Source organism: Sturnira hondurensis, unplaced genomic scaffold (genome assembly GCF_014824575.4).
Source record: "Sturnira hondurensis isolate 20B ecotype Veracruz unplaced genomic scaffold, ASM1482457v3 Scaffold0004338, whole genome shotgun sequence".
Classification (NCBI taxonomy): Eukaryota; Metazoa; Chordata; class Mammalia; order Chiroptera; family Phyllostomidae; genus Sturnira; species Sturnira hondurensis.
Window position 1 is genome coordinate 4,283,831 of NW_028076969.1, and position 26,898 is coordinate 4,310,728.

The 26,898-nt window shown below is 39.2% G+C and overlaps 1 protein-coding gene across 2 annotated transcripts in view; it reads left to right on the top strand.

Moving 5' to 3' along the window:
* The window catches only part of CFAP91 (cilia and flagella associated protein 91), an 81,468-nt gene extending 54,570 nt beyond the window's left edge, over positions 1 to 26,898 (top strand). The window contains exons 11-18 of one of the 2 annotated variants that reach the window (XM_037045572.1): positions 2,013 to 2,129; positions 3,575 to 3,646; positions 4,785 to 4,931; positions 7,658 to 7,879; positions 11,530 to 11,678; positions 12,248 to 12,339; positions 17,259 to 17,420; positions 25,293 to 26,898. In XM_037045572.1, coding sequence (XP_036901467.1) covers positions 2,013 to 2,129; positions 3,575 to 3,646; positions 4,785 to 4,931; positions 7,658 to 7,879; positions 11,530 to 11,678; positions 12,248 to 12,339; positions 17,259 to 17,419 — 960 coding nt within the window. In that variant the 3' untranslated portion in view covers position 17,420; positions 25,293 to 26,898. The remainder of the gene's footprint in view (positions 1 to 2,012; positions 2,130 to 3,574; positions 3,647 to 4,784; positions 4,932 to 7,657; positions 7,880 to 11,529; positions 11,679 to 12,247; positions 12,340 to 17,258; positions 17,421 to 25,292) is intronic. The other variant, XM_037045573.1, reaches the window with a different exon arrangement.

The window sequence follows — 26,898 nt, forward strand, 5'->3', positions numbered from 1 at the left end:
ATAGTTATTTTAAATTTCTTTCTGATTCTGCATATATCTGAATCTGGTTCTGGTTTTTGCTTGTCTCTTCAGGCTGTTTCTTTTCTTGCCTTTTAGTTTTTTTGTTGATAGCTTGACATCTGTTATCAGGTAATAGGAACTGAAGCAAATAGCTGTAGAATGGGGTTTATAGTAATGTGGCTAGGAGTTGGATTGTGTTTAATGTTTGCTGTGGCTAATGGTGTCAGGGGATTCACATTCTTTTATTGTTCTTGTTTTTGTCTCTCCTTTTGGCTTTAGGATGAGAATACATGGAATCTATCAGTGTGAAATATTGGTTTGAATTGAAAAGAGTTCCTAAATATAAGTTAGGCGATATATCTTCTTAGAAACGAGTGTTTCTAGTTTCATATCTATCCTTTCAGAGATATTTTGCATGAGCAAATATATGAGTATGTGTAAATATGCATGCATATGTATATGTGTGTATGTGTGTATATTTGTAAATATATGTCAACAAATAGGTACTTTTAAACATTTTTATACAAATATTACTATAGAATATACACTGTTCTGTCTGTGCTTTTTAACTTAATGTATCTTGAGATCATTCCATATTAGTGCTACCAGGAAAGCTTTCTTCTTATTTTTTTGCATGATATATCTTTGTATAAAGGTACTATAATATATTTAACCAGTCCCCTTTTGGTGGATGTTTATGTTGTTCCCAAGTTTTTAGTATTAAATACAATGCTACAAAGAGTAATCTTATTTGCATATTATAATTTGATACATGTGTCAACATATTTAGAATAAAATTCATAGATAAGGAATTGCTGACCTCCAATATATGTGCATCTATAATTTTGATAGATATTACCAACTTTTCTTACAGAAATGATATACTAATTTCAGCAATGCATAAGGGTGCCTGTTTTCACACATCCTTACTAACATAATCTGTTATGAATGACTGGTTATAAATTATTTCGTGCGCTATCGCTCAGGGCATTTAGTATTGAGATGCCTGAGTTTAGAATTATTTATTACTTCTGAGACTGCTGCTTTCTACTGATTTATTAGTTGTGGTCACTGTGGAGCTCTTGTGTATTCGCTGTCAGTTTTATTTTGAAGAAAGTCAGGGGCTCTGTTACAACCACATGTGGTCTGATTTCATGTGGTTCCAAACTTTACTTATAATTGGCATATTCTATTAATTTTAATTTTGGCTTAGTGCTTATTGTTTTATCACTTATCTATTTTTTGTGGAAAAAATAATGTAAAAATTGTTATGTGATGAAAAAGTAACTAAGGCATGGTTATAAAATTATAGAGACCAGAATTTTTGATACTTTTAACTAAAAGTATCCCCCTATAACTGAAAATGGAGCCAATGAATAAAACCTTATGTTACATATAATTTTGGTGGAACTTCTGGTGATCAAAAGTAAAAAAAAAAGTTTGTTGAAACAGAAGCACACATATACTCTTTCACAAGGAAACAATTTTTTTTTCAAGAATCTTGATGGCAAGCCTTCAAGGCTAAATGTAAAGTTCTTTCTTCACTTTGAGACAGTTGCCATTTAATGCTCTTCAGTTCCCCCATGCAAGGATATCATACCAAACATTTCAGTGATTTACTGTACAGAAAAATTTCCTATTGTCTAGGCAGTCATTTAAAACAGCAAAATTAGCTCATGGAAAAATATGGAAGAACGGGGGTTGGGTGTCTTGCTTGCATACACACATGATAGAACATGAGTTTTAAAAACTCAAAAAAATTTAAATTCCTCAAATTTTTTATTAAAATGGATACACCTAGAAATATGTGCCATGGTTCGTCAGTGGTTAACTTATCTTTAGGAATATCCCAGCATCCCCTGGGAGACACAAGCACCTGTTTCGGACTTTCTCAGACTGTCAGCATAGCCATAGAGAAGATTATTTCTGAATGACATTCAGATGTTTGTCCTAGATTTGGTAATAGGACAAAATATAAAGGTAAGAAATGACGGTAGTTAGTGTTCTTTCAGGCACTGTTGGATAAGAAGAATAAAGTTCTTGAACCAAAGAAACCTCTGCTCTTTCTTCAAAGAAAGCCAGTGCCTCAACCTCGACTTCCCACTCCAACCTTGGAAATGAGTTCCAATGTAAGTTTGAGACTTTTCTATTTAAAATGCTAAATTCAGCATTGTTGTCCATTCATTCTTAGGATATTTTGGGTTAAAAAGAAACCTAAGTTAACAGTGTTCACCTATGTTGCCTTTATTCTTGTTTTCAAACATCAAACACACAATTACAAAAGAAGCAAAATGAAATGAAATAAAATCTAAACGCAAACCTTTTCAAGAATAAAAACATGAAGAATAAAAACCTTTCCCAAGAAAAACAAGCATCAGAAGGTATTCCTCATATATGTCAAATAAAAACAAAAGATTGAATGGTAATCAGTTACTATAAGTATCTTCCCACATGGGGAAGTGGCTTATGGCAGCTGGAGTCAGAGAAGAACAAAGTATCAGAAAGTCATCAAACAGGTTGGCTTCTGAGAGGGGAGTGGCTCAGAGAGCTCACCCTGACCCAGTCAATATCTTGCCTTCATAGATCACACTCAGCTTGAGTAAGGTACCAGAGCTGACTAGGATTTAAAGGACTGACCCAGACTAAATGAACCCACAATAAACTGCTAGAGATGCCAGAGTGCAAATTTAATGATTTATGGAGAGAAATATAACTCCTGGTGGGACAGGATGTTCCTCTTGGTAGGTCAGCCCATTATCTTCCAGTAGAGGGCAATTCTCACAAGAAGCCAAATTATATCCAGGAGGCTGTGCTTTGTCAGAGGGCGGGAGTTGGCAGATCCCACTAGCATGTCTGATGGGTCAGCTCTGTGGAGCGACTGGGCTGCTCCCACTGACTGGTTAGGAGGTGCTTCTGGACAGTGCTCCCTTTCCACTGTGTGCTGGCCACTGCCTGTGGTTAGCATGTTGTCTATCACACGTGTTAACGGCATTGATTTTACTGTTGCTTTCTTTTGCATTCTGGGGTGACTTTATTATATTTGCACACTCTGCTCTCTCTGCTTTTGACAGAGTTATTTCAGGTGATTTTTGTAAATAGCTAATCATGTCCACTACAGTCTGATTTTACCAGTTTTGCTAAATTCTTAGGAGAAGCACCTCACTCTAGACTCTGACATAGACTAGCTGTATTCTTTGTCTACTCATGATTGAGCATGAAAAAACTATTGCAAAAGGGATGTTATCAATAATACTTTTTGCTTCAGGAATGATGTTGCTGGAAAGGAGGGTAGAGAAATGAAAATGGCTTAAATTATAGTGTTAGTATGACTGGGTAATTTTTTGCTCGATATGATTTGTTAATGATATTTATGATGAAAAATAATGCATTTTAATAATTTTATAAGTAAAATTCAAAATACTGTATGTTCAGTGAAGGTAGAGACTATCTTTTATTTCTCTCTGAACCCTTCTAGAATCTGGCATAGTCTCTTTTGCTTGGTATAATTCTTCAGAAAAATATTTGATGCTGACTGCTATGCTCAAGGGGCTTGGTTCTCCCTTTGTTCTTTCAGGAAGAAGAAGATATAGAGATGGCTGTTCTCTACCTTCAGAAGTTACTCCGCGGCAGAGTCATTCAGAACATGGTGGGTTGGGTCCAACCGCTAGCCCTGGGCTTCTTTGAAAATAGATTTATAGAGTGTGTATGTGCTTGGTTCCTTGGGGTAAATTTATCCTACTGTCTGATGGAAGTATACTCTCGAATTGTCTACTGATTCACAGTGTCAAGAAGAGAAATGGCCTGCCTGCTATTTGCTGTAGTTGTAACCAAGACAGTGTGAAACTAATGTCTTCCTTAAAATTGCTAAATCCAGCAATTTTCTCACCTGAATTTTGACCATTAAAATATTACCAACCAAGTGGATTCCCTAATTTTCTGCAAAATCATACAACAGTCATTTGAGCTTGCACATCCCTGGCAATACCTGAATAATGAATGAAATGGCTAAATAATGGTATAGTCTTGAATCTCCACTAAACACCCACATTATACATTCTTTGCTCTACATATGTCATCTTATTTTTATTTTCTACCAATTACCCTATTTTACAGGCAAGTAATGTGAGTCCGAGAGAGGGTATGTTAACTGTCAGCAAATTCAACTCTGGTCTTCCTGACTATGAAGCCTTAGTCAGATTATTTGTGCCGCCAGAGCAAGCACTCAATTTAAAAAGTGGACTGATGTAAATCCCCCTAAACTTTTTTTTCTCCCCGGACAGTTACAACTCTTAAGAGACTCAGTTATGAAGAGTAAGTCCAGGGGAGCTGGGTGAGCAAGTTGTGTTTAGCGTTATTCCTTCCTGGTGGTGTTTCCACAGAAGAAATGCCACAGTTCAGCCAGCACACTGTGTGTCCCAAACGAGGGCAGATGTATTGGAAAAGAAAATGTAGCCGTGACATACACCATCCCCAGGTTTCTTAGGGAAAGAGGAGCCCAGGAAATAAAAGGAAATTCAAGTTTGTTAATATGACCCTCCAATTACCACTTTGTCTTTGAAATGCATTTTAAGAAATTGAGTAAATAGCTAACTGATAGCTAAGTTCCTCTGCCTGAGAAGCTGAAGGTGTAGAAAAGCCAGCTGACCTCGCCCTGTGGAACGTGCCTGCACCGTGGTCCCAAAGGCAGAGCAGAACCCGCCCTTTCTAAGTCTTGCATGCGAGTCCTAGTGCCCCACACAAGTGGTACTAATTTGCAAGTCTCTCTTTGATTTGATTTGATGAAGATGTTTGAAGGGAAAGAAAAGCGGCAGGAGTTGATTCAGGAGCTGCGCACCACCCACGCGCTGCAGGAAGACCAGAGGCTGCTGAGGAAAGCGGAGAAGCAAGTGGTTCTGGCCTTACAGCGGCAGAGGAACTTGCATGAAAACAAGGTTCTTTCCTTTTCTTTCTTTTTACGTTCTTGTTACATTTTCTCCTTTGATATTTGTTATTGCGTGAGCAACTTTACAATAATAAATGAATTGATGAAAAACATCCCCACAATCCCATCCCTCGATGACAGTCAGCATTTTTAAACAATGATGCTCCAGTCCACAATCAGAATGGGCTGTGCCTCACTGAACTGAATATGATCTTATATTCTTTATTTGAAAAGGGAAGGAAGGAAGGAAGCAAGGAAGGGAGGGGGAAAAATAAAAAATAAGCCTGCACTTGAAAAAGTTTGTCCCTTTCAATTTTTCTTAAACATTTGGTGACCATACTATATTTCAGTTAATGAGAGCTTAGCTGAATAAATAGTAATAAAAAATCATTAAAAAGTGAGAAATGAAATTTGTTTTTAAATGGCAGCCCTTAATTATGAGCTTTGGAGCTGTACATAGTTCATGCTGGTCGAACTGAAGAGTAAAGATGTGACTACCTCATGATATTCTGTGACTTTCCTCTTGACCTCTATACCCTGACCACCTGACGACAGCTGCTAATTGCAGCTCTCACCCAACAACTGTAAATGTTTTTCTATTCTGGTGTTCATCTCTATATACATAGTTTTTAATGTTGTTAACTGCAGTGCGAGTGCACTTTTCTACCTTTGCCCCTTATCTGTTAGTCAATGTGGAAAAGAATCAATCTGCAGTGTTCGGTGTCATAAGAAAGTAAACTTACAACAAAGTTAATGGGACTCACTTTTAGTAACACACATACTCTCATGCTGTGTGGAATTGTGTACAGACAGTAAGCAGCTTAAAAATATGCACAGCTTTATTCCTTTTACATGACAGCAGGACTGGGTGGCCACTGACTTTGGGGGAGCTTGTGTGAGGGAGAGGGGAAAGAGCTGTAGGCTCCGAGACCCAACAGAGGCACCAGAGGAGAGGACGAGAATGCGGTCACTGGAGTCTCTGAATCCGGACTCCGAGAGGCCTGGATGTGATGGAAACAGGGCTGCACTTCTCTGTTCCGACAGAAGAGCAGATGCCCTGGGAGCACCAGGTCCCAGAACCTGGATGGGAAAATGTCCTCTTTGGCCCTTGGAGGTTTCTGATTATAGACTTTGGTAGATACACCTAAGCCAACCCAGGCTTTTCTCAACTCATGGATCCCATTTGGTGGGCATGTACATGACTGATATCATGTCAGCTATGAGCTAAGGAGGGAGTTAATGGGAAGAGCTGTCGCTAAGCCACGGACTCACTTGCTTACTACCTTCAGCAACGCCAGCGGTGTGCCGGACGCAGTGGGCACTCACGGATACCTGCAGCAGTGCTGATCCTCTCCTTTCCTCCTTCGCTTATGTTTTCTGTAGAAAACAATCCAGAAAATTCACAGCTCCAAAACTGTGTAATGCATAACAGCAGCAATTTTCAACTGGTGTGTCACAGAATTTTTAAAACACACAATAGCTGACTGTTAGTCAGAGACACTGACCTCTTTTACTTTAGATTGTCAAATTAAAAAATGACAATAGCCAACAAAACAGTAGCTGTCCAAAATGAGTGAATAAAAATTATAATTGCTTTTTATCAGGTTGGCAAAAAATACGTTTTTTGGTGTGCCACAGAATATCACTAATTAGTTTATCTGTGCCACGAGATGAAAAAGGTTGAAATCACTGCATTACATGACATGACTACAACAGAATCACCTTGTTAAATATATTTTTACTTAATCTTCAAGTTAAATTGTACTACCTGAGCATACCCTCCTTTCTTGCTGAGGGAGGAGGCTAGACATGAACGGGTAGCCATCTCAGGATTTTAAAGGTTGCATCTGCCCCCGACATGGGGGAGCTGTGTTCCCTGGATAGGAAGAGAAAATCTGTGATCTCAGGGCTGAATGATCTGTTTATCAATGTTAGGACTAGTAAGACTCTTACCTTTTCTTAGCATGTCTCCCTATTATATAAGTAAAACTGGACTAGGTGGTTAGAAGGCAAGTGTGGGCTGGGTGGTGGGTAAGGATGAGGGTGAGTGTGTCGGGTCCAACAACTACACTTGAATGACAATCTCACCCAGTAGCCATACCACCTTGGAGAGCTGTACAGGCTTCTCTCCAGGTGCAAATCAGAGGGGAACTGAGCACAGAGGCAGAACTGTCAACATTAAAGCAATGTGTCTGGGAGGAGAGCTCTCCTCCCTTATACCTGAGAATGGGAGAAGGAACAGGTGGGAGTGGCAAAGGCCACAGTCTTTTAAATGCCTTTATTCTTCATGTGTCAAAGCCAGGTCAGAATGATCCAGGCCTTTATTTTATCTCAGTGATCATATAGATATGTATTTTCTGCTCTATTTCAAAGATAGTTATTAATGACTTTCAAGTTGCTTAAAAGAATAAAAAAGTGTCATGGTTTTCTACTTTCATGTTGTTTGAGATCTTAAAATTCCCCAAATTTGTGTTAAGGGCCAAGCATATAATTTGAGGACCGTAATCCTTCAGTAACTGACTAAGCAATCTACTTTCTCATATCAAAGTTTGTGTCATAAGTTTTCCCAGTAAGAGCCCTTGGAATGGGGCCAGTATAGAGATAATGATTGTAGTAAAAACTAAGTGCATGCTGAAAATAAAGTGGCTGTCAAGAGTTTTGTGTAATATAGCACCCCTCCTTATAAATAACCATTCTTAGTGGAATTTGTATCCTTAAGATCATATTATTTTTAAGGTGTTACTAGTTGAAAGCCATTTGGCTGGACTGGAAGGAAGGGCGCTGGCAGACATGTTTGACTTCCTGTCCAAAGAGCTGGTAAGACTGCAGGAAGAGAGGAGGATCCACGCCTTCGCCATGCTGGCCGACCGACAGCGGAGGATGCGAGAGGCCGAAGAGAGTGGTCGGCGCCAGGTGGAACAGAGGCGCCTGCGGGAGGAGGACGAGATATTTAAGGAGGCAAGTGAGGGCAGTGGGGTGTCTGGAAGCTGTTTGTAAGGAGCCAGGTCAAACCAAAGGAAACTCATGACACGACATGGCCTGTTTTTTGTTTGTTTTTCATTTTATAAAGCAAATGTGTATTGAGTATGTATGCCAGGCACTGTGCAAAGGCATTGTGGATACTTTGGACAGAAAAAAAAACATATGGTCCCATCTCTCCTAGAACCTAAATACTGTATAACCTATATAGTATGTATACCTATAATATATATGTAACATGCAAGTAGAATTTAAAAATTATGCTAAGTTTCATGAAGGAAACAAAGGGGACTCAGTGATGCATTTTAAACAGGTTCTTTTGCTTGCTGTGTGGAGAACAGGCTGGAGGGAGGACAGAGTGGAACCCAGGAGACCAGGAAGGAAGCCCTTGAAGTAGTTCAGGTCAGAGTGAGAAACAGAAGTCAAGTGTGACGTCCAGTTTCCGGGTTAAGCAGCTGAGGTGAAGGCACCATTTTCTTAGGTGGGAGAGCTGAGAGTGGAGTAATTTTAAGGGCAGGGGTGCAATCAGGAATTTGATTTGTATTAAGTTTAGGACATCTTAGTGGAGGTGTCATTTCAGCAGATGACTATCCATGATGGAATTTGGAAGAGAGTTTTGGCCAAAGATACAAACTTGGGAGTTACAGTACCAGGTTGATAAATTAGAATTCAGACAAGACGTGGTGGATGTGAAATTCCAAAGTGACCAAGATGCAAATTCAAAGGAAATTCAAGAACCAGTAGTATCTCAATGCACTCTTACCCTCATTGAGATGATAGAAGGTCAAGTGTGGAAATTGGAAGGGATTTGTGAGGAAGATTTCTTTTAAGGGAGCTGTGCTGTCACAAATAACCTTCTCAAAACACACCCAGAGGTAGGCGGAGGCGGGGTGGTAATTCTTTTTCCTGTATTCTCTCAGTAAAGGTGTCTGACACCACCCCCCCCCTGCCCTGCCCCCGCCACCCAGCTGAGAACAGAGAGGGGCGGAGCTGGGCTAGCAGGCTGCTTTGGAGGTGGGCCCAGAAGAGGCTGCATGAGTGGCCCACAAATACTATGTGAGAGTTTGTTGGGGACCGGATGTGGGAAAGAGAAAGCTGGGACTTAAAAAAAATTTCCTATCCAAGAGTGTTGTCTGAATTGTATATGTGGATACTTTTGAGCTTCTCAGTTAAAAAATGCTACCTCAGTTTGCAGTGGTCTTATTTGATTTGGGATGTTAAGGATTTACCTGATTCCCATGGAACTAGAATTGATACATGAATAGTATTTGGTGTGTATTTGTTTAAATTTAAAAATTTAATTAAAACTCAAATAGACTGCTCTTCCTCTATACAGCTTAAAATGTCTTGAGTTACATATTGTCAAGTTAAGCCTTTTAACTCTATCACTTACAAAGTATAACAGCCTATAATTATAATTCATATTCTAGCTTCCTACCATCCTAACATACTTAACTTCAAAAAGAGTTACTGAGATTTAGAAATTACCAGCAAATCAAATGTACTATTCCCTGCCTAATATTACTAAGGAAAATCTAGCTGGGATGGGAAGAATCAACTAGGAGGGAGAATAAAAAAGAAAGGAACAGAGTAACCACTATTCTCAAAAACACAAGAAGGAAGAAGCTGATAAAAGGCTTCTAGGAAGGCATCTTCCAAGTGGGAATGACCCCAAAAATGTCAGCCATGTCTAGAAAGGGCAAGAAAGGGTTAGGAGGACTCTTCCACCTGATGTAAGGACAATTTAGGTAAAGAATACATCCATCTATTGACCATTCGAATACTATTTATCATGTAAATTCCCTGTCTCCCTTCATACAACCCACTTAAAGATAAATATACTTACACATAAATATGCAAAAACACAGAATGTATACATTAAATACATTTTCAGAAAAATATTGAGAAACATAGATGCAGAAAGTCATAAACTTATATTTAAACACATACACTGTTTTGCATGCACATACACAAAAACATTCACAAGTATAATGCAATGTGATGATATTAGCAAAAACATGAAGGAACACACACAGACACACATATTGCTACCCACATGTTTCCCTGTAAGTCACGCTCATACAAGCACATGTGTCCAGAAATGTGCACATTTATAAAGATATACAGAAACACACAAGTACATATATTGCTGCAGGTGGACCACATTAAACTTCCCAACCCTGAACTCTTGTGAGATTCAGCTGTCCAGTTGGTTCATATAGATGCAACTCCACTCCTGAATCACTGCGGGCTCCCCAGCGCAGGCGCGTCACACATCCTGCGGCACCTCCTGCAGCACAAGCACAGACCCCTGTACGTAACAGACATTGAGCAAATATATTTTGATTGATTGGTTGCTTGGATCACACTGAATTAAATTGGTCGTTTTATCCCTCCCACGGGGAAAGCATGGGGACTCAAAGTGATGGATTTGGTGTTTTGCAGGTAGATACGGAGTAAACCTTGCCTGCTCAAAGTCCTCTGCAGTGTCAGTCGAGAAACAGGTGCTGAGTTGTCACCAAGTCCATTCCATCATCTCAGATATGCAGAAATATGCAGACATGAAATAGAAAAGTACCCTTCCCCCAAGAAGCTCAACATCTGTTGAGATAAAACTATGTGTGGTAACATTTGATACTTCCAAGGTATTTACCTGTAAAAAGGGCAAAACCAAACTACTACTGTGATCGCACACTTAGGGAGCAAAGCTCTAAAGAAAAGGAAGTGTTTGCAGTAAAACCATGAGTGTGGAGAGGGGCTGTGGTCAGGAAGAACCCATAGGGGTCTTCCGGGACATTGGCAGTGGCCGCCCGGGTGCTGGCTGTGGCCTCATTATTACATCACGCATTTATGCACTCTGTATTTTTATAAATGTGTATTCTATTTCACAGTTTCAAGAAAGCTTTGAAAAGAAGCAGTGCAGGATTGAAAAGGCAGTTCAGAAAATTCACCAAAGATACAGGATCCTTCTGTTTTTCTGCTTTTCTACCCCTATGGCGTGGCCCTCATGGCGGTGTAAGATGGCTTCTGATGCTCCAGCATTGTGTCCCCATGAAATGAGAAATGAAAAAAAAAAAGTTTTTTTTCCTTTTAAGAATCCTTTCTGGAAGGTTCTCAGATCACTTATGCAGGTATTCCCCTGGCAAGAACTTTGGGTGCTAGGAAATGTATGTAGTCTTTCTAGGGACCTGTTTGCTCAGCTGAAATCCAGGGATTTTTCTATTTCGAGGAATGAGAGAAAGGACATTGGGAAATGCCTCTTAGGCTCTGCTACTATTGGTTAGTTTGACCAAGACATGCTATTGGTAAAAACAAAGGCAGGATCCAAAACAGGATTATTAACTCTGAAGCCCCTGATCTTTCTGCAGTGTTGGAGTGTCCACCCCGGGGAAAATCCTTAAATCTAAAATGGGTTAGACGGGTAGCAGCTGCCCAGAATGCATAGGCCAATGGATTAGAAACAGATTGTCTAGATAGTAGAGAAAAGGAATGATCAGTGAGGGGAATACTTACTTAACGGACTAAAGAAATGTGCTAAAAAATGTTGACCAATGTTTCTGTATTTTTCTTGTCTTGTTTATATTAGTATTCCTGTTCTCAGTCACAGGGGGTATTTTGGATTTTTGCAGGTGGTTAAAGTTCACCAAAGTACTATAACCTCCTATCTGGAAGACATAATACTGAACACCGAAGAGAATACTGCAGAAGAACAAGCCAGGGCAGAAATTGAGAAGATGGCTCAGGAAATCAACGACATTGCTTATGAAATGGAAAGCCGGTGTGTACCAGGAGAAGGGGGGTAAAACCCATAGCCTGCTTGCTGTTACATGTATGTGTTTTTCAGGAGCTTAAGAGTTTACCACCAAGGAAACAAATACATAACTCATGTTCCAGTGTTCATTGCTTTATTAGCATAATGCTTTAAAAGCTAACATTCCCATACTTTTGAATGGTAGGAGCATTCTGAGTAGAATTTTCAGTTATCCTCTGCACTATGGATCATTTTTATATTACTTACTTTTAGAACACCTCAAAGCAGGAAGCAATGTGAATAAGTACATGCGACATTGCTCAGACTTCACCCCAGTGTTTGTCTTCCGTGTATAAGCTATTCTCTCACATCCCTGCCTGGCAGGCAGTGTAAATGAAGGATGAGGCAAATCTGAATTTTCCATGGAGTTTAACCAAACTCACCAGGAATGTGATATTTCACATTACTTAATCAAGGAAAAGGCACTGGTGGGGTTTGAGCAGTGGAGTTCCTTGTGTAAGTCAGGAGCTTCTGAGTGTAAACTGATACCTCAAGTAAAGCCACCAAGGAAGTAGTTTAATTTGTTTGTTTTCCAGTCGATCTGAGCTTCAGTCAGAGGAGATTGTTGCCGAGTTGGTTTATAGTTTCTTGATCCCAGAGGTGCAAAAGGACTTCGTCAAAGAAAAAGGTAAGCTGACTGAAAGATGCAACACTTTATGATTTCTTAAAGATAAACTATTTTCAATATCCCAGAGATTTAAAACAGCAGAGAATGGGGAAATTTCTGGAAGAGACTCAGTGAGCTTTCTCATTTCAGAGCTTGTCAAGTCCTCATCATGCAGATTCCAGAACATAATCACTTCTAGTATAGAAGGAAAGCCACTCTAATACATTTGACAGAGTGTCAAAGTCCAAACCTTCTTTAAGAGGAAGTTGCCAAGTTCCCAGAAGAAGTGTATTTTGTGATTTGATTTTTTAAAAAAACATAAAGTAAATGTCAAGACTATGCAGGGTTTTCAAACCATGGCAGCCTTTGGGAGGCAGGGCACATTTAAGGTGGATGTTGCAAGGCTGTGGTGCCTAAAGGGCTTCAATCTACTCTGTGGCTCCGCCTGTGTCTCGGGTGCCTTGGGTTTCTCCCAGGACTGTATCTAAGTGTAAATGTGTCATATATCATTTGTGAAAGTGGCATGTTTTGAAAGATTGATGCTTTTAGTCAGCAGAAAAGGAGGAAAAAAGTGTGTCTTAAAAAAAAATTCTTCTAGAGCTCTCAGACTATTGGTGTTATACCTGATCCCAGAGGAAGGGGAACAACCAGAAGATCAACATTTAAGTGAAGTAACATCTGGAGGTTTCCGAGTTATGCAGGAAAATTCTGGACAGGTTTAAGAGCAGTATAGTATTTTAAATTTTTTAAGATTTTATTTATTTTAGAGAGGGGGGAAGGGAAGGAGAAAAAGAGGGAGAGAAACATCGATGTGTAGTTGCCTCTCATGCCCCCTACTGCGGACCTGGCCCACAACCCAGGCATGTGCCCTGACTGGGAATCAAATGGGAGACCCTTTGGTTTGTAGGCTGGCACTCAATCCACTGAGCCACACCAGCCAGGGCAAGGTATCTTTTTTTTTTAAGCTGAGGGATGGGAAAGACCTTGAAGAGACCTGTATGGACATGTAGAATAACTGTAACTATAAACTTTTAAATGCATGCTAAGTTCTAGGGAATATACTAAGCATATCTTTCTTTCTCTTTTCTTTCTTTTTCTTTCTTTCTTTCTTTCTTTCTTTCTTTCTTGCTTGCTTGCTTGCTTGCTTTCTTGCTTTCTTGCTTTCTTTTTACAGATTTTTTATTGTATCCTTTTTCTATTACCATTTAGTCCACTTATACTTCCCACCACCTCTTAATCAACACACTGTTATTTATGTCTATGAGTCCTTTCTCCCTTTTGCTCAATCCCTCCATCCCTTCCCTCCCCCACCTTAGCTGTTACCCTGCTCTCTATGAGTTTGTCTCTATTTTGCTTGTTAGTTCAGTTTGTTTATTGTATTCCACATATGGATGAAACATCATGGTATTACTGGGTTATTTCATTAGCATAGTGTTCTCCAGGTCCATCCATGCTGTTGCAAAGGATAAAATTTTCTTCTTTTTCATGGCCAAGTGTATTCCATTGTGTAAATGTCCCATAGTTGTTTCATCCACTCATTTACTGATGGACTACTTGGGCTACTTCCATATCTTGGCTATTATAAATAATCTGCAATGAACATAGGGGTGCTTATGTTCTTTCGAATTAATGTTTTGGATTCCTTCAGATATTCTCATAGAAGTGGAATCATGGGGTCAAAATGCAGATCCATCTTTAATTTTTTGAAGTATCTCCACACTGCTTCCCACAGTGGCTACACCTATCTACATTCCTACCAATCATGCAAAAGGGTTCCGCTTTCTCCACATTCTTGCCAGCACTTGTTGTTTGTTGATTGATTGATGATAACCATTCTGACAGGTGTGAGATGTGAGATGATATCTCATTGTGGTTTTAATTTGCATTTCTCTGATGATTAGTGATGTTGAGCATCTTTTCATATGTCTATTGGCCACCTATATGTCCTCTTTGGAGAAGTGTCTATTCAGGTCCTTTGTCCATTTTTTAATTGGGTTGTTTGTTTTTTTGGTGTTGAGTTTTGTAAGTTGTTTATAAATTTTGGATATTAACCTTGTATCAGATGTATCAGCAGATATGTTCTTCTGTGGGTTGTCTTTTTATTTTGTTGATGATTTCCTTTGCTGTGCAAAACTTTTTAGTTTGATATAGTCCCGTTTATTTTTTCTTTTGCTTCCCTTGCCTGAGGAGATACATCTGATAAAATATTGCTATGAGCTATGTCCGAGATTTTGCTGCCTATGTTTTCTTCTATGATTTTTATGGTTTTAGGTCTAACATTTAAGTCTTTGATCCATTTTGAATTTATTCTTGTGTGTGTTGTAAGACGGTGGTGTACTTTCATTTTCTGCACATATCTGTTCAATTTTCCCAACACTATTATTGAATAAACTATCTTTAGCCCATTGTATGTGCTTGCTTCCTCTGTTGAATATTAATTGACTATTATGGTGTGGGATTATTTCTGGGCTCTTTATTCTGTCCATTCATCTATTTTTCTGTTTTTATGCCAGTACCATGCTGTTTTAATTATTATGACCTTATAGTACAGTTTGATATTAGATAGTGTGATTCCTCCAACTTTGTTCTTGTTTCTCAGTATTGATGTCGCTATGAAGGGCCTTTTGTGTTTCTACATATCTTTTTGAAATATTTGTTCTAGTTCTGTAAAATACATCATTGGAATCTCAATAGGAATTGCATTGAACCAATACATTGCTTTGGGTAGTCTGGACATTTTAATGATGTTAATTTGTCCTATCCATGAACATGGTATATATTTCCACTTATTTGTAACTTTTTAAGTTTCTTTCTTCAGTGTCTTACAATTTTCCAAGTACAGGTCTTTTACATTCTTTGTTAGGTGTATTCCTAGGTGTTTTATTCTTTTTGAAGCAATTGTAAATGGGATTGTTTTCTTAATTTCCTTTTCTGTTAGTTTGTTATTGGCATATAAAATGCATAATTTCTGGATATTAATTTTGTATCCTGCTACTTTGCTGAATTTATTAATCAGTTCTAGCAGCTTGTTTGTGGAATTTTGGGGCTCTCTATGTACAATATCATAGCATCTGCAAATATAGTTCTACCTCTTTCTTTCCAAATTGGATGCCTTTGTTTCTTCTTCCTGTCTGACTGCTGTGGTAGGAGTTATATAGTGCTATGTTGAATAAGAGAGGTGAAAGAAGACATCTCTGTCTTGTTCCCGATCTTAAGGGCGGGGCTTGTAGTTTTTACCTGTTGAGTATGATGCTTGCAGTAGGCTTGGCATATATGGCCTTTATTATGTTTAAATATGATCCCTCTATTCCCACTTTGCTGAGAGTTTTTATCATAAATGGGTGCTGACTTTTATCAAATACTTTTTCTGCATCTAATGATATGATCATGTGGTTTTATTCTTCATTTTGTTTATGTGGTGAATCACATTTATTGATTTGCAAATGTTGTACCAAATCCAATCCCAGAATAAATCCCACTTGATCATGGTGTATGATCTTTTGGATGCATTGCTATATTTGGTTTGCTAATATTTTGCTGAGGATTTTAGTGTCTATGTTCATCAGGGATGTTGGCCTGTAATTTTCTTTTTTGTAGTTGTTTTTCTGGTTTTGGAATTAGGACAATGCTGGCCTCATAAAATGAGCTTGGGAGCTTTCCCTCCTCTTGAATTTTTAAAAATAGTTTGAGGAGGAGAGGTATTAGTTCTTCTCAGAATGTATAGTAAAATTCACCTGTGAAACAATCTGGTCCAGAGCTTTTGTTTGTTGGGTGTTTTTTGATTACTGCTTCAATTTCACTAGGTGTATTTGTCTCTTTAGATTCTCTGACTCTTCTTGATTTATTTTTTGAAGATTGTATGTTTCTAGGGATTTATCTGTTTTGTCTAGATTGTCCAGTTTCTTGGCATTTAGTTAGTTGTTCAAGTGCTAAGCATTTAGAATAGTTACTTATTTTAGTTTCTTACAACAGCTATAGGTATGTTCTCATCTTTCAGTTAAGAAAATTAGTGTTTAGAGACATTATATAAATAACTTGCAGATTTGAACTGTGGTCTGTGTGGCTCCAAAATGCCTGTACTTTTGACCACACTAGTGTGAAGTGATACACATTGCTGTGTGATTTACCCCATATGAAGTAGCTGATACCTGAATAGCATAGAATCCACAGGACTTTTTACTGCCCTTTGCTAACTTTATGAATTTGGGTAAATTACCTAATCTTTCTGTGTCTTAGTTTCAGATGATATCCTCATGTGAAACTGGGGATATAAATAAAACTCTCTTTTAGGTTTGCAAGGTGATTTAAATGAGTAATTATATGCCAACAGCCTAAAACAGTGCCTGACACAAAGTAAGAAAAACTGCTGAATGCTAACATCATCATCATCATCATGATTACTCCTTTCCAAGGAAAATGGGACACTCAGTGTACTAAGCCTTGATAATAAACGTTATTAGAGCATGGAGCTAGGGCCATCTTCTAAAGTGGTGAAACTCAGAAACTCATCGTCAGTCCACGGGTACCCTTCCACATTAGGCACTAAGACTCAAAGAGAAATATGTTGCCCCTATCTTTAAGCCATTTATGATTTTTGCATTTACAAAATTTGCAATATTGTAAATTATCTTCTCTATTACTACTGTTGTAAAAACCTTTGGGAGCCCTGGCTGGTGTGGCTCAGTGGATTGAGTGCTGGCCTGTGAACCAAAGGGTCACAGGTTTGATTCCTAGTCAGGGCACATGCCTGGGTTGAAGGCCAGGTCCCCAGTACGGGGCATGAGAGGCAACTGCACACTGGTGCTTCTCTCCTTCTTTCTCCCTCCCTCCCTCCCTTCCCCTCTCTCTAAAGATAAATAAATAAAATCTTTAAAAAAAACCTTTGGGAATGATTTAGTTCAGACTTTCAGGGTGGAAATTCTTCTGTTTCTTTGGCACAGTAAGGAATGCACAGCGGAAGCATATTCTTGCAGCCCATCAGATTATCCACAGTCACACGGAAGTCATGCTTGAAAAGAACTTTGCTGAGCAACAGGGAGATGAGGTCTCAGACACTGACAAATTACCTAAGGAAGAGCCTCAAAATGAGAAAGACAGCTAAGGTGAGTTTGATTTTTTTGTCTGGAAGGAAGTAGAGAGAGGAGGAAAAGTATCATTCAGCTTTGACCTATACTCTAGCAATCATGATGTGGAAAGATTGTCTGTTGTTTAAGAAAATAAAGCATTCACATTGGCACATTCCATTTAGGGTATAGAATCTACTATCGAAATTATTAGAGAATATAGTTGATATTATAACAATTGGACTTTTCTAACCAGAAAATGGGACTCTATATTATTTTTATGGGGTTTTTTTTAGTGTGTGGCTGTACTCCATTGCAAATAAAGTTATAAAATGTGTCAGTGTTACTTTTTTAAAGCCTATTCTTATTGAGGTACCGTTATTGCATTGTGCTATTTGTAAGCACAGTATGAGGCACAGCCTGCCAGATTCTAGCCCAGATGCCTTCTGCAGGGTCCACAGGGGTTGGCCTTAGGTGCAACTCAATATTCATCCTCACAGGACTAACACAGCCCATATTTGGTAGGATTTTGCTATCAGTCTACTTAGAAAGACACAAGGCAGCTTCCAGCAGGGTGGCATCAAGCAGTCCTTTCCCAGTGGGAGCTCTTGCTATATCCACACAGATGAACACATAGGTGTTTTTTTAGCCCCCATGTTGCAAAGCTCAGGTGCAAGGAAAAGAGATTCACAGTGGGTGGGCATGAGAGTTGCCTTGATTTGCATGACTTGGGGCCACTATCTCTTGTAATTTCATAGGCAGAGTTTCCAGAGTCCCCTCCCCAATCTCACCCAATGGATGTGCCCAGTTGCAAAAGTCAGCACACCCAGAAAAGTTAAAAGTTACTGTTTCCTCTTGGGTATTAATAGTTCATTTATAATTCCTCCCAGTCAGATGTTAATTACCAATCAGGGGTCATTTTTACCTTAAGTGGTATTAGTAACATAGTTGACTCATATCACCTATCAGATTACTAGGAGAACAGAGCTAGGTAGTCAATTAAAATTAAATTCTCAGGAGAAGGGGAAAGGGAGTGAACCCTTTGCCTTTACCTTCTCCCTCAACCCTCGCACAGTAGGGGCACACCATCCTCTATTTGGGCCTGAGGTAAGCTCTCTGGTTAGGGGAGGCACCAAGGCTTGGGAGAAATTTGAACCTGGCACTTGGAAGGTTTGGGTGTCAGCCAGCTTTGTCACCAACTGTATGATATTATACAATTAATTCCTTTTCACTTGAGGCTTGCCCATGTACAAATGACCAAGAGACCCTCCTAGGGGAATCTGTTGGGATCTTAAGGGTTAATAAAAGATGATAAGATCACAGCGGATGGAGGTTGAGATGAGGGAGCAGGTAAGAAAGAGGTGAGAGAAAACTGATAAAGGACTCTTAAATATCACGCTGTGGCTATATATTACAGCAGAAAGGCTTCTGTTTTTAATTAATAATAAAATAACCTCTGGAGACTTCCGCCAAGATGGAGGCATAGGTGGAAACACTGTGCCTTCTCCCACAACCAAGTTTGAATACAACAAAGGTTTGGAGAACAAAGATGCAGCCAAAGAACAGAAAATTGAACTATACGGAAGTCCAACAACAACGAACCGTTCTACTGGACGGGTAAGAGGGGCAGAGCCAGCAGCGGAGCAGGGTCAGGCAGGAAAGATCCCTCGACCCCAGGTGCCCAGGCATCCGGGGTAGCGTCTGGCAGACCCAGTGAGGGCTGGAGATGGTGGGAGTGAGAAGTGAGACGGACTGCGCAGCCCCCAGCAACGAACCCAGCAGCGGCTGACCACGGTCACACATTCCCGAGCAGTGGAATGAATCGTGAGGCCCATTCGAGCGCAGAGGGATGAATCTTGCGGCCCATGGTGGCGGTGGGAGGAAGCAAAGGGTGCCTGCCATTGTTTTCCTTCAGCCCCGCCCCCACATACAGCATCACAACCCAATGCCTGGGTCACCTGGCCCTGGTGAACACCTAGGACTCAGCTCCTCATACGTAACATGCATGAACAGTCCAAAATATGGCTCAAGAAAAACTCAAAGCCCCAGAGCCCATAACTCTAAGTGACCAGGAAATAGAAAATCTCTCAGATGCACAATTCAAGACACTAGTAATCAGGATGCTCACAGAACTGGTTGATTTTAGCCACAAATTAGAGGAACATATGAAGGCTAAACTAATTGAAATGAAGGGAAATGCACAGGAAACCAATAGTGATGGAAAGGAAACTGGGACTCAAATCAAGGGGGTGGACCAGAGGAAGGAAGAAATGCCCAAACAGGAAAAAGTGAAATTACAAGAATTCAAAAAATGAGGAGAGGCTTAGGAACCTCCAGGACATCTTTAAACGTTCCAACATCCGAATTATAGGGGTACCAGAAGGGGAAAAGAAACAGCCACGGGTGGAAAATTTATTTGAACAAATAATAAAGGAGAACTTCCCCAGTCTGGCAAAGGAAATAGACTTCCAAGAAATCCAGGAAGTTCAGAGAGTCCCAAAGAAGTTGGACCCAAGAAGGAACACACCGAGGCACATCATAATTACATTAGCCAAGATTAAAATGAAGGAGAGAATCCTAGAAGCAGCAAGAGGTAAGGGGACAGTTACCTACAAAGGAGTTCCCATCAGACTGTCAGCAGATTTCTCAAAAGAGACCTTACAGGCAAGAAGGGGCTGGAAAGAAGTATTCTAAGTCATGAAATCCAAAGACCTGCATCCAAGATTGCTTTATTCAGCAAAACTTTCATTTAGAATGGAAGGACAGATAAAGTGCTTTTCAGACAAGGTCAAGTTCAAGGAGTTCATCATCACCAAGCCCTTATTATATGAAATGTTAAAGGGACTTATCTAAGATAAACAAGATAAAAAATATGAACAGTGAAAGGACAGCAAACACACAGTTATTAACAACCACACCTAAAACAAAAGCAAACCAAGAGGACAGCTAGATCAGGAGTGGAACCATAGAAATGAAGAACACATGGAGGGTTAGCAACAGGGGGATGGGAGGAGGAGAAGGGGGGAGAAGGCACAGAAAATAGCATAGATGGTAGGTAGAAAATATATGGGGGGAAAGAATAGTAGGGAAAATATAGAATCTAATATATGGGCAAGAATAGTAGGGAAAATATAGAATCTAAAGAACTTGAGACATGTGGACATAAACTAAACGGGGGGAAGGGTGGGGGAGGGGTGTGCAGGGTGGAGGGGAACGAAGGGGAAATAGAACAACTGTAATGGTATAATCATTAAAATATATTTAAAAATTTAAAAAAAAGAATAACCTCTGAAATCATTGAAGATGTAATCCATGCATTTACATGTATATTATATACTATCTATATAAAATGAATTCAAGGACCAAAGCAATTTGACTATCTTGTTATTGTGATAAAAATCAGCCTTATTTTTGGAGTAGTCATTTTTTTGCATGCAAATTTAATGAGATTAATAATTTACAGAGTTTGAATTGAATACATCTGCATTCACTTCTGAGTATAACACACCTGTCCTGTGACATCCATTGTGATCTGTGAAATCAAACCAGAGGAGTGCTAAAATAATTTTCTTCTTTATACTTACTGAAAGTAAAATACGTTTCATTAAAACCTATGTAAAGGATATTATAGTTATAAAATAATAGTTTTAAAAATCTCATTTTCAAACTGACTTCAGATATTCAGTGAGGGAGCGCAACCAATCAATTTATAAAGTATCATCTGAACATGTTATTGTATGGGTGGAACATGATGCTTAGTGGCCCCCATAGAATCATTTCTCCCTCTTTCCTCTCTCAGAGATGGAAGGACAGAGGTAGGACGGTGAATAAGAGAGAAAGGGGCGGTAGCAGGGACCACTGACTTAAAGTTTTTTAAAATCAGTTTGAAGACAATGAAGAGCTAATGAAACAGTGAGGAATCTCTGGGCAAAAATTTAGAAGACAATTTCAGAGTGCTCGGTCTGGCAGTTAGAGCCACTTTCTTTTTTCCTGCTAGAATATGCAAATTGTAAAAAATGTGCCCGGAAGGCTGAAGCAATGCTTTCAATGGCTTTGTAAAACTAAGGGGACAAAAGCTGGAGTCAGCACCGGGGCCCTGACAAATGTCCTCTGTTTGGGCTGGGTCTCTCAAAGTCTGTGCCCTGGTAGTCAGGGTTGCTTGGAAGTCCACTATCCTTCACACAGACTGCAGTTTAGCGTCTAATCATCTGAATGACCCCCCAACAATCTCAACCCCAGCAACTGAATTGAAGAGACCCTTGATTCCTGTTGCCTGAAGGACCTGGTCAGAAAGAAAACTTAAATTTTCTTTGGAGAAGGTTGACAGCTTCCTAACCTCAGTTTATCTTCACAAACAATTCTTCTCGTTTAATTTCCAGAACACAATCGAGGATACCCAGGTTTAGGAGGAGGCATAAACACTGGAACATGCAGCAGCAGAAATTATAGATAATACAAATAGACCTACATGGATCTAAAATAGTGTTGGAATCACTAGATGTACATTTTTAAATAACTATACTACTGCTTTGGATTTCTAGTCTCTAGAACTGTGAGAAAATGAATGTCTGTTGTCTAAGCCACCGATATGTGGTATTTTATTATGGCAGCCCACTCTGAGACAGATTGTGGTCCCAGGAGTGAGTTGCTGTCATAGCAAAGACTCGAGCGTGTGGAAGCAGCTTCAGAGCTAGGTAACGTGTAGAGGCAGAAAGAGTTTTGAGGTGCTTGTTAGAAATATGGATGCCAAGGGCAATTCTGGTAAACTTTTAGAGCTGTCAGGATGCAATGATTTTATTTTTTGTGTGAGAAGGACATGACTTTTGCGGGTAGGTATGGAGTGCAATGCACTGAATTGTGTCCCCCTAAAATTCTTATGTCGAAGCCCTAACCTCCAAGATAATGGCTTTTGGAAATTAAGATAGTGGCTGTAGGAGATAATTAGGATTAGATGAGATCGTGAGGGTGGGATCCTCGTGTTGGGGATACTCCTTGTAAGGAAGACTCGAGAGTTGGTGCTCCCCGCCTTTCCCTGCCCCGTGAAGATGTGGTTAGGAGGCAGCCATCTATCTATACAATGTTTCCTAAAGCAAGTGTCAGTTGTGTTGGGGTTGAAATCATGCAAGCGTTCTTTGATACAAATGCAGTTAAACTGGAAATCAATGACAAGATAATTATAATTACATTTGGAAACAAAGAAATGTAGGTGTAAATAATCTGTTCATCAAAGAAAGTGCCAAAACAGAAACTAGAAAATATTTTGAACTGAAAGATAACAAAAATGCTATGGAGGTATCAAACTTGCGGAATGCTGCTGATGTGGCACTTAGATAGAAATGTGTGGTCTTAAAAGCATTTATTAGAAAAGAAAAGGTGGAAATAAGGCTAAGCATCCTTTCCAAGAAATCACAAAAAGAATGGCAAATTAGAGGCACAAAGGTAAAAACAAGGAAATAGCAAAATAAAAATAACAGAAATTTATAGAAAATAGACATGTATTTTTATCCTAGGTAGGGTATAGTAGGTAGCTGCAGTAATTAGATAAAATAGTGAGTACATTGCAAACGGCATATTTTTAAAGATACTGGAGGGCTGTGGAAACAAGGGAGCCACGTGAACCAAAACGGCAGCGAGGAAAGGGTCCTTCCCACGTAATCGGCCATCTCCTTCCCTTGGGTCCTCAGCCAGGTCTGGGCATAAGCCAAGCCTCAGGCTTTCCAAAGGCAGAAGGACTTTACAAGGGGAATGGTGATGGCTTTATAGACATCCTGTGCTGTTAAAAGTTAAAGGAAACAGAGATAAATTGAAAGAATTGGTAAGCGAAAGAAACAAGAATTTGAGGCAGTATTTCAATTCCCACACATATGTGCAGTAGATATATTTTCTGAGTTTAAACTACACTTCCAGGAATGGTTTTTGAACCTTGAAATAAGCGCAGAGGAAATTTCCAAATTTCAAAATTGATTTAAGTGTGCAAGGGAGGTATGTCCACCTAACCTTCAATTGACAGTGAAGTGACATGCTACATTGTAGTGACATGCTAAAAAGCAAATATCAAGAGAAGAATCTAATGGAATTCTAGAAATACCTTCTGTGTAATAAATATGCACAATTAAAAGCATATGCTCATGGGCTGATATTAGCATCGGCCTCATGTCCCTGTATGAAAGCCATTTTCAAAGCTGAGATGGAGGAATGTCTCATTGCACACCACCGTTAACAGCTGAACACCTGCAATCAGTCCGATGATTTGAACTCAATTAAGCAAAATGTTATTCCCTAAATAATAGGTTAATTCTCATTAGGAGGCCTGTATTATAAAAAACTGTAGTCAATTATTATTACTGTCTTTTGAATTTTGTAATAAAAATGTGTGATAGCTTGTTTTCTCTCTTGTTATTTGAGTACCTACATAATGTCCTCAATTTTGCCTTTTGGCCCACAAAGCCTAAAATATTTACTATCAGGCCTTGTGGGGGAAAAGAAAGTCAGTCCCTACTTTACTGTAGTAAAAATGAGTGAAATAGAACTAAATGCAACAACATGGATGACTCTCACAGATACACAGATTAGAAGAAGCCAAATTTTTAAAAGTCTACAGTATGAATTTATTTCTATAAAGTTCAAAATACTGTGTTTAGGAATGCATAAGTAGGAGGTGAAAACAGAGAGAAAAGCAAGGAAGTGATTACTATAAAATAAAAATAGTAATTGCTTTTAGAGGGTAGGGAGAGTGTTACTGATGAGTTTGGGTTCTTGTCTCCTGATATAAATGAATTTAGACAAGGAACACTGATAAAACCAAAGGCAGATTTATTCAGGCTCTGCAGAGGGTGAGAATTCGAAGATCCCAGATTCTGTGTGACAGGTATGGGTCTTATGGGTGAAGAGCGTGTTATGGCTTAAGGACATGGAAGTTAACCAATCCGGGAATACATTGGCAGACTTCTCCTTTTTTGGAGCACCAATGTCTGGGTATATGTCAGTGAAGCAAAATGTTCTGGGATTGTGCAGGACTTATTATGGTCTGTGCAGCAAAGCATTCCGGAATTATGTAAGAGTTTATGGTCTGTGCAAAGGGACTTTCCAACTGCTCATAGAGAGAAGTTTGTATTTCAGCTGTGATTTCCTGCTTGTTACTTATCTGAAAAACAGGCTTAGCAGATGTGCAAACAGAGATGTTTGTGACGCAGTTCCCTCACCCAGGGACTGGTCTGTTCCCCTATTCCTGTCTGAAGAGGATTGTGATTGGGAAGGAGTAAGTGGGAGCTGGTAGGATTTCTTGACCTGGGTGGTATGGTACTTACACAGCTGAATACTTTTACATGACTTCATTCAGCTGCATGTTGGTTTTCTGTACTGTCCTACGGGTTTAATGTTCCATAATTAAAAGTTATAACTATATATGTATATAGACAAGTATGTATATATACATGCTTTATGCCTGCAAAGTACACAGACTATTTCTGTAAAGATCAACAAGAGATGGGTAAGTAGTTGTTGCTACGCATGGAAACTGGGGCCTGAAGGACAGACTGAGGGGAAAGAGACTTCCTTTCTTCATGAATATACACCCACAGAAGGATATCACAAAGGGATATATATGTGTATCGTTTTATAGTTTGAATTTTTTATGGTGTACACATCTTAAGTTTTCAGCTATAACCCAGTTAATGTGAAGGGGTTTTTTTTGTAAAAGTGCTAGAATTTGGAAACCAAGACCCTGTGAGCAAAGATATGTTTGGGAGAGAGGGTTCCTAAGCGGCAGAACTGGGATGTGCCTGGCTGTCCAACTTCAAATCCATGGGTCTGGGTGGTTTTGTCAGTTACCTTTTGGATGTATTGTTCTGATGGTGGTTATTTCTAAAAACATGACATGCTCATAAACATTTGTGTTGTTTTTTTTTACAGGCTATGATCTTTTTTAAAAGAAGCTGTACAAATTATCATAAACAATTTCAATAGTCTGTGCTTCTGCCAAGATGTGTGGCTCTTACGGATTTGACAATGTTGATACGTGGAGAAAGAGATTTATTTTTCTTAAACTCCCAATAATTTAAAATGATTTGCAGTAATAATAATCCGATGAAGCAACTTTATTCTCTCTGGTCTTTCCTAGATACTCTACTTCATGTGACAATTTTCTCATGTCTCATTTTAACATTTTATTGACTATGAGGATATGCTAACTTGTTGAGCCAAAAAGAAAGCAATGTTACTGAATATTTCTTGAGTAGTTTAGGTTTGCTATTCATAGGGCATTAACATTATCTACTAAGGTTGATGATATGCCCTTCTCAGGACCCAGCATTTCCTCTCCTAGATACACACCTAATAGAAATGCGTGAGTATGTGCACCAGGAGGCATGACGAGAAACTTCACGGCAATACTATTTATGATAGCCCCAAACTAGAAACCCAAGGGTCCCAACATTGGAATAAAAAAATAAATTGTGCTATCTCAGTATAATAGCACATTAGCTCACCATTGAACTTGAAATCTAAGAATTTGACGCAACACCTGTAGAGGAGCGATGTTGGAGAGTAACCTGCCCCTCCAGTGTGTTGATTGACAAGCATCAGGGTTGACTGGGCCCTCCCTCATTTAAAAATCAGTAAATAGGAAAAACAATAAATAAAAGTATCAACAATAAATTAACATGGGACACATGTAAAGTATTTACAAGTGAAATGTATGTTATTCTGATAATGTATGTTACTCTTAGAAAACATCTTATTATAGAACAACCACCTGTTTGGTGTTTTGAATATGAGGCAAAAAGAAATGGCCTTTTAGTAAACCAAAACAGAGAATAATGAGAACAGATAACAGCTGCTAAAACAAAAACAAAAAACAAATAACAACGAGACCCAGACAGATGCAGGCTGAAAAGAAAAAAAGCTGGCTGCTACCGGAACTACCAGGGGGAACATGCTGTGAACTACGTGATTGTCTGACCGCTGTGCTGAACACCTGAAACTAACACAAAATGATACTGAATGTAAACTGCGATTGAAAAAATTTTAAGTTAAACAAAGGAAAGCTAGCTGGAAGAAAAAAATACAATAGCTAAAAATCCAATGACATCCATTTGGATGCAGTTAAAAGAACAGAAATTTCACAGCAGAGAATAAAATGGGTATGTTGCTGCCAGATTTGTTAAGTCATCCAGTGTGGGCTGGAAGGAAAGGACAAAGCTTTGAAAATGACAGAGAGGTTAGCTCTGGATGGCCAATGCTACAAGCAACACGAATTCTTAAAGATGAAACCAAAACATGTAAAATGGAAACAATAACTCAAAGACTTTCTGAGCTAAAAAAAAAATACCTGATCATACAAACTTGAAAGGGTTTACTTTGTCCTTGGAAAACTAGGATTGGGGCGACTTCTTCTCCCCTGAGGATCGCTGACACACAGACGTACTGCACAAGTCAGGAGGCAATTGAATTTTGTTTTGTTCCTTTACAAATGCTAACTTGAATTAAGCAAAGGTTTATGTCATTCATTCCTGAAATT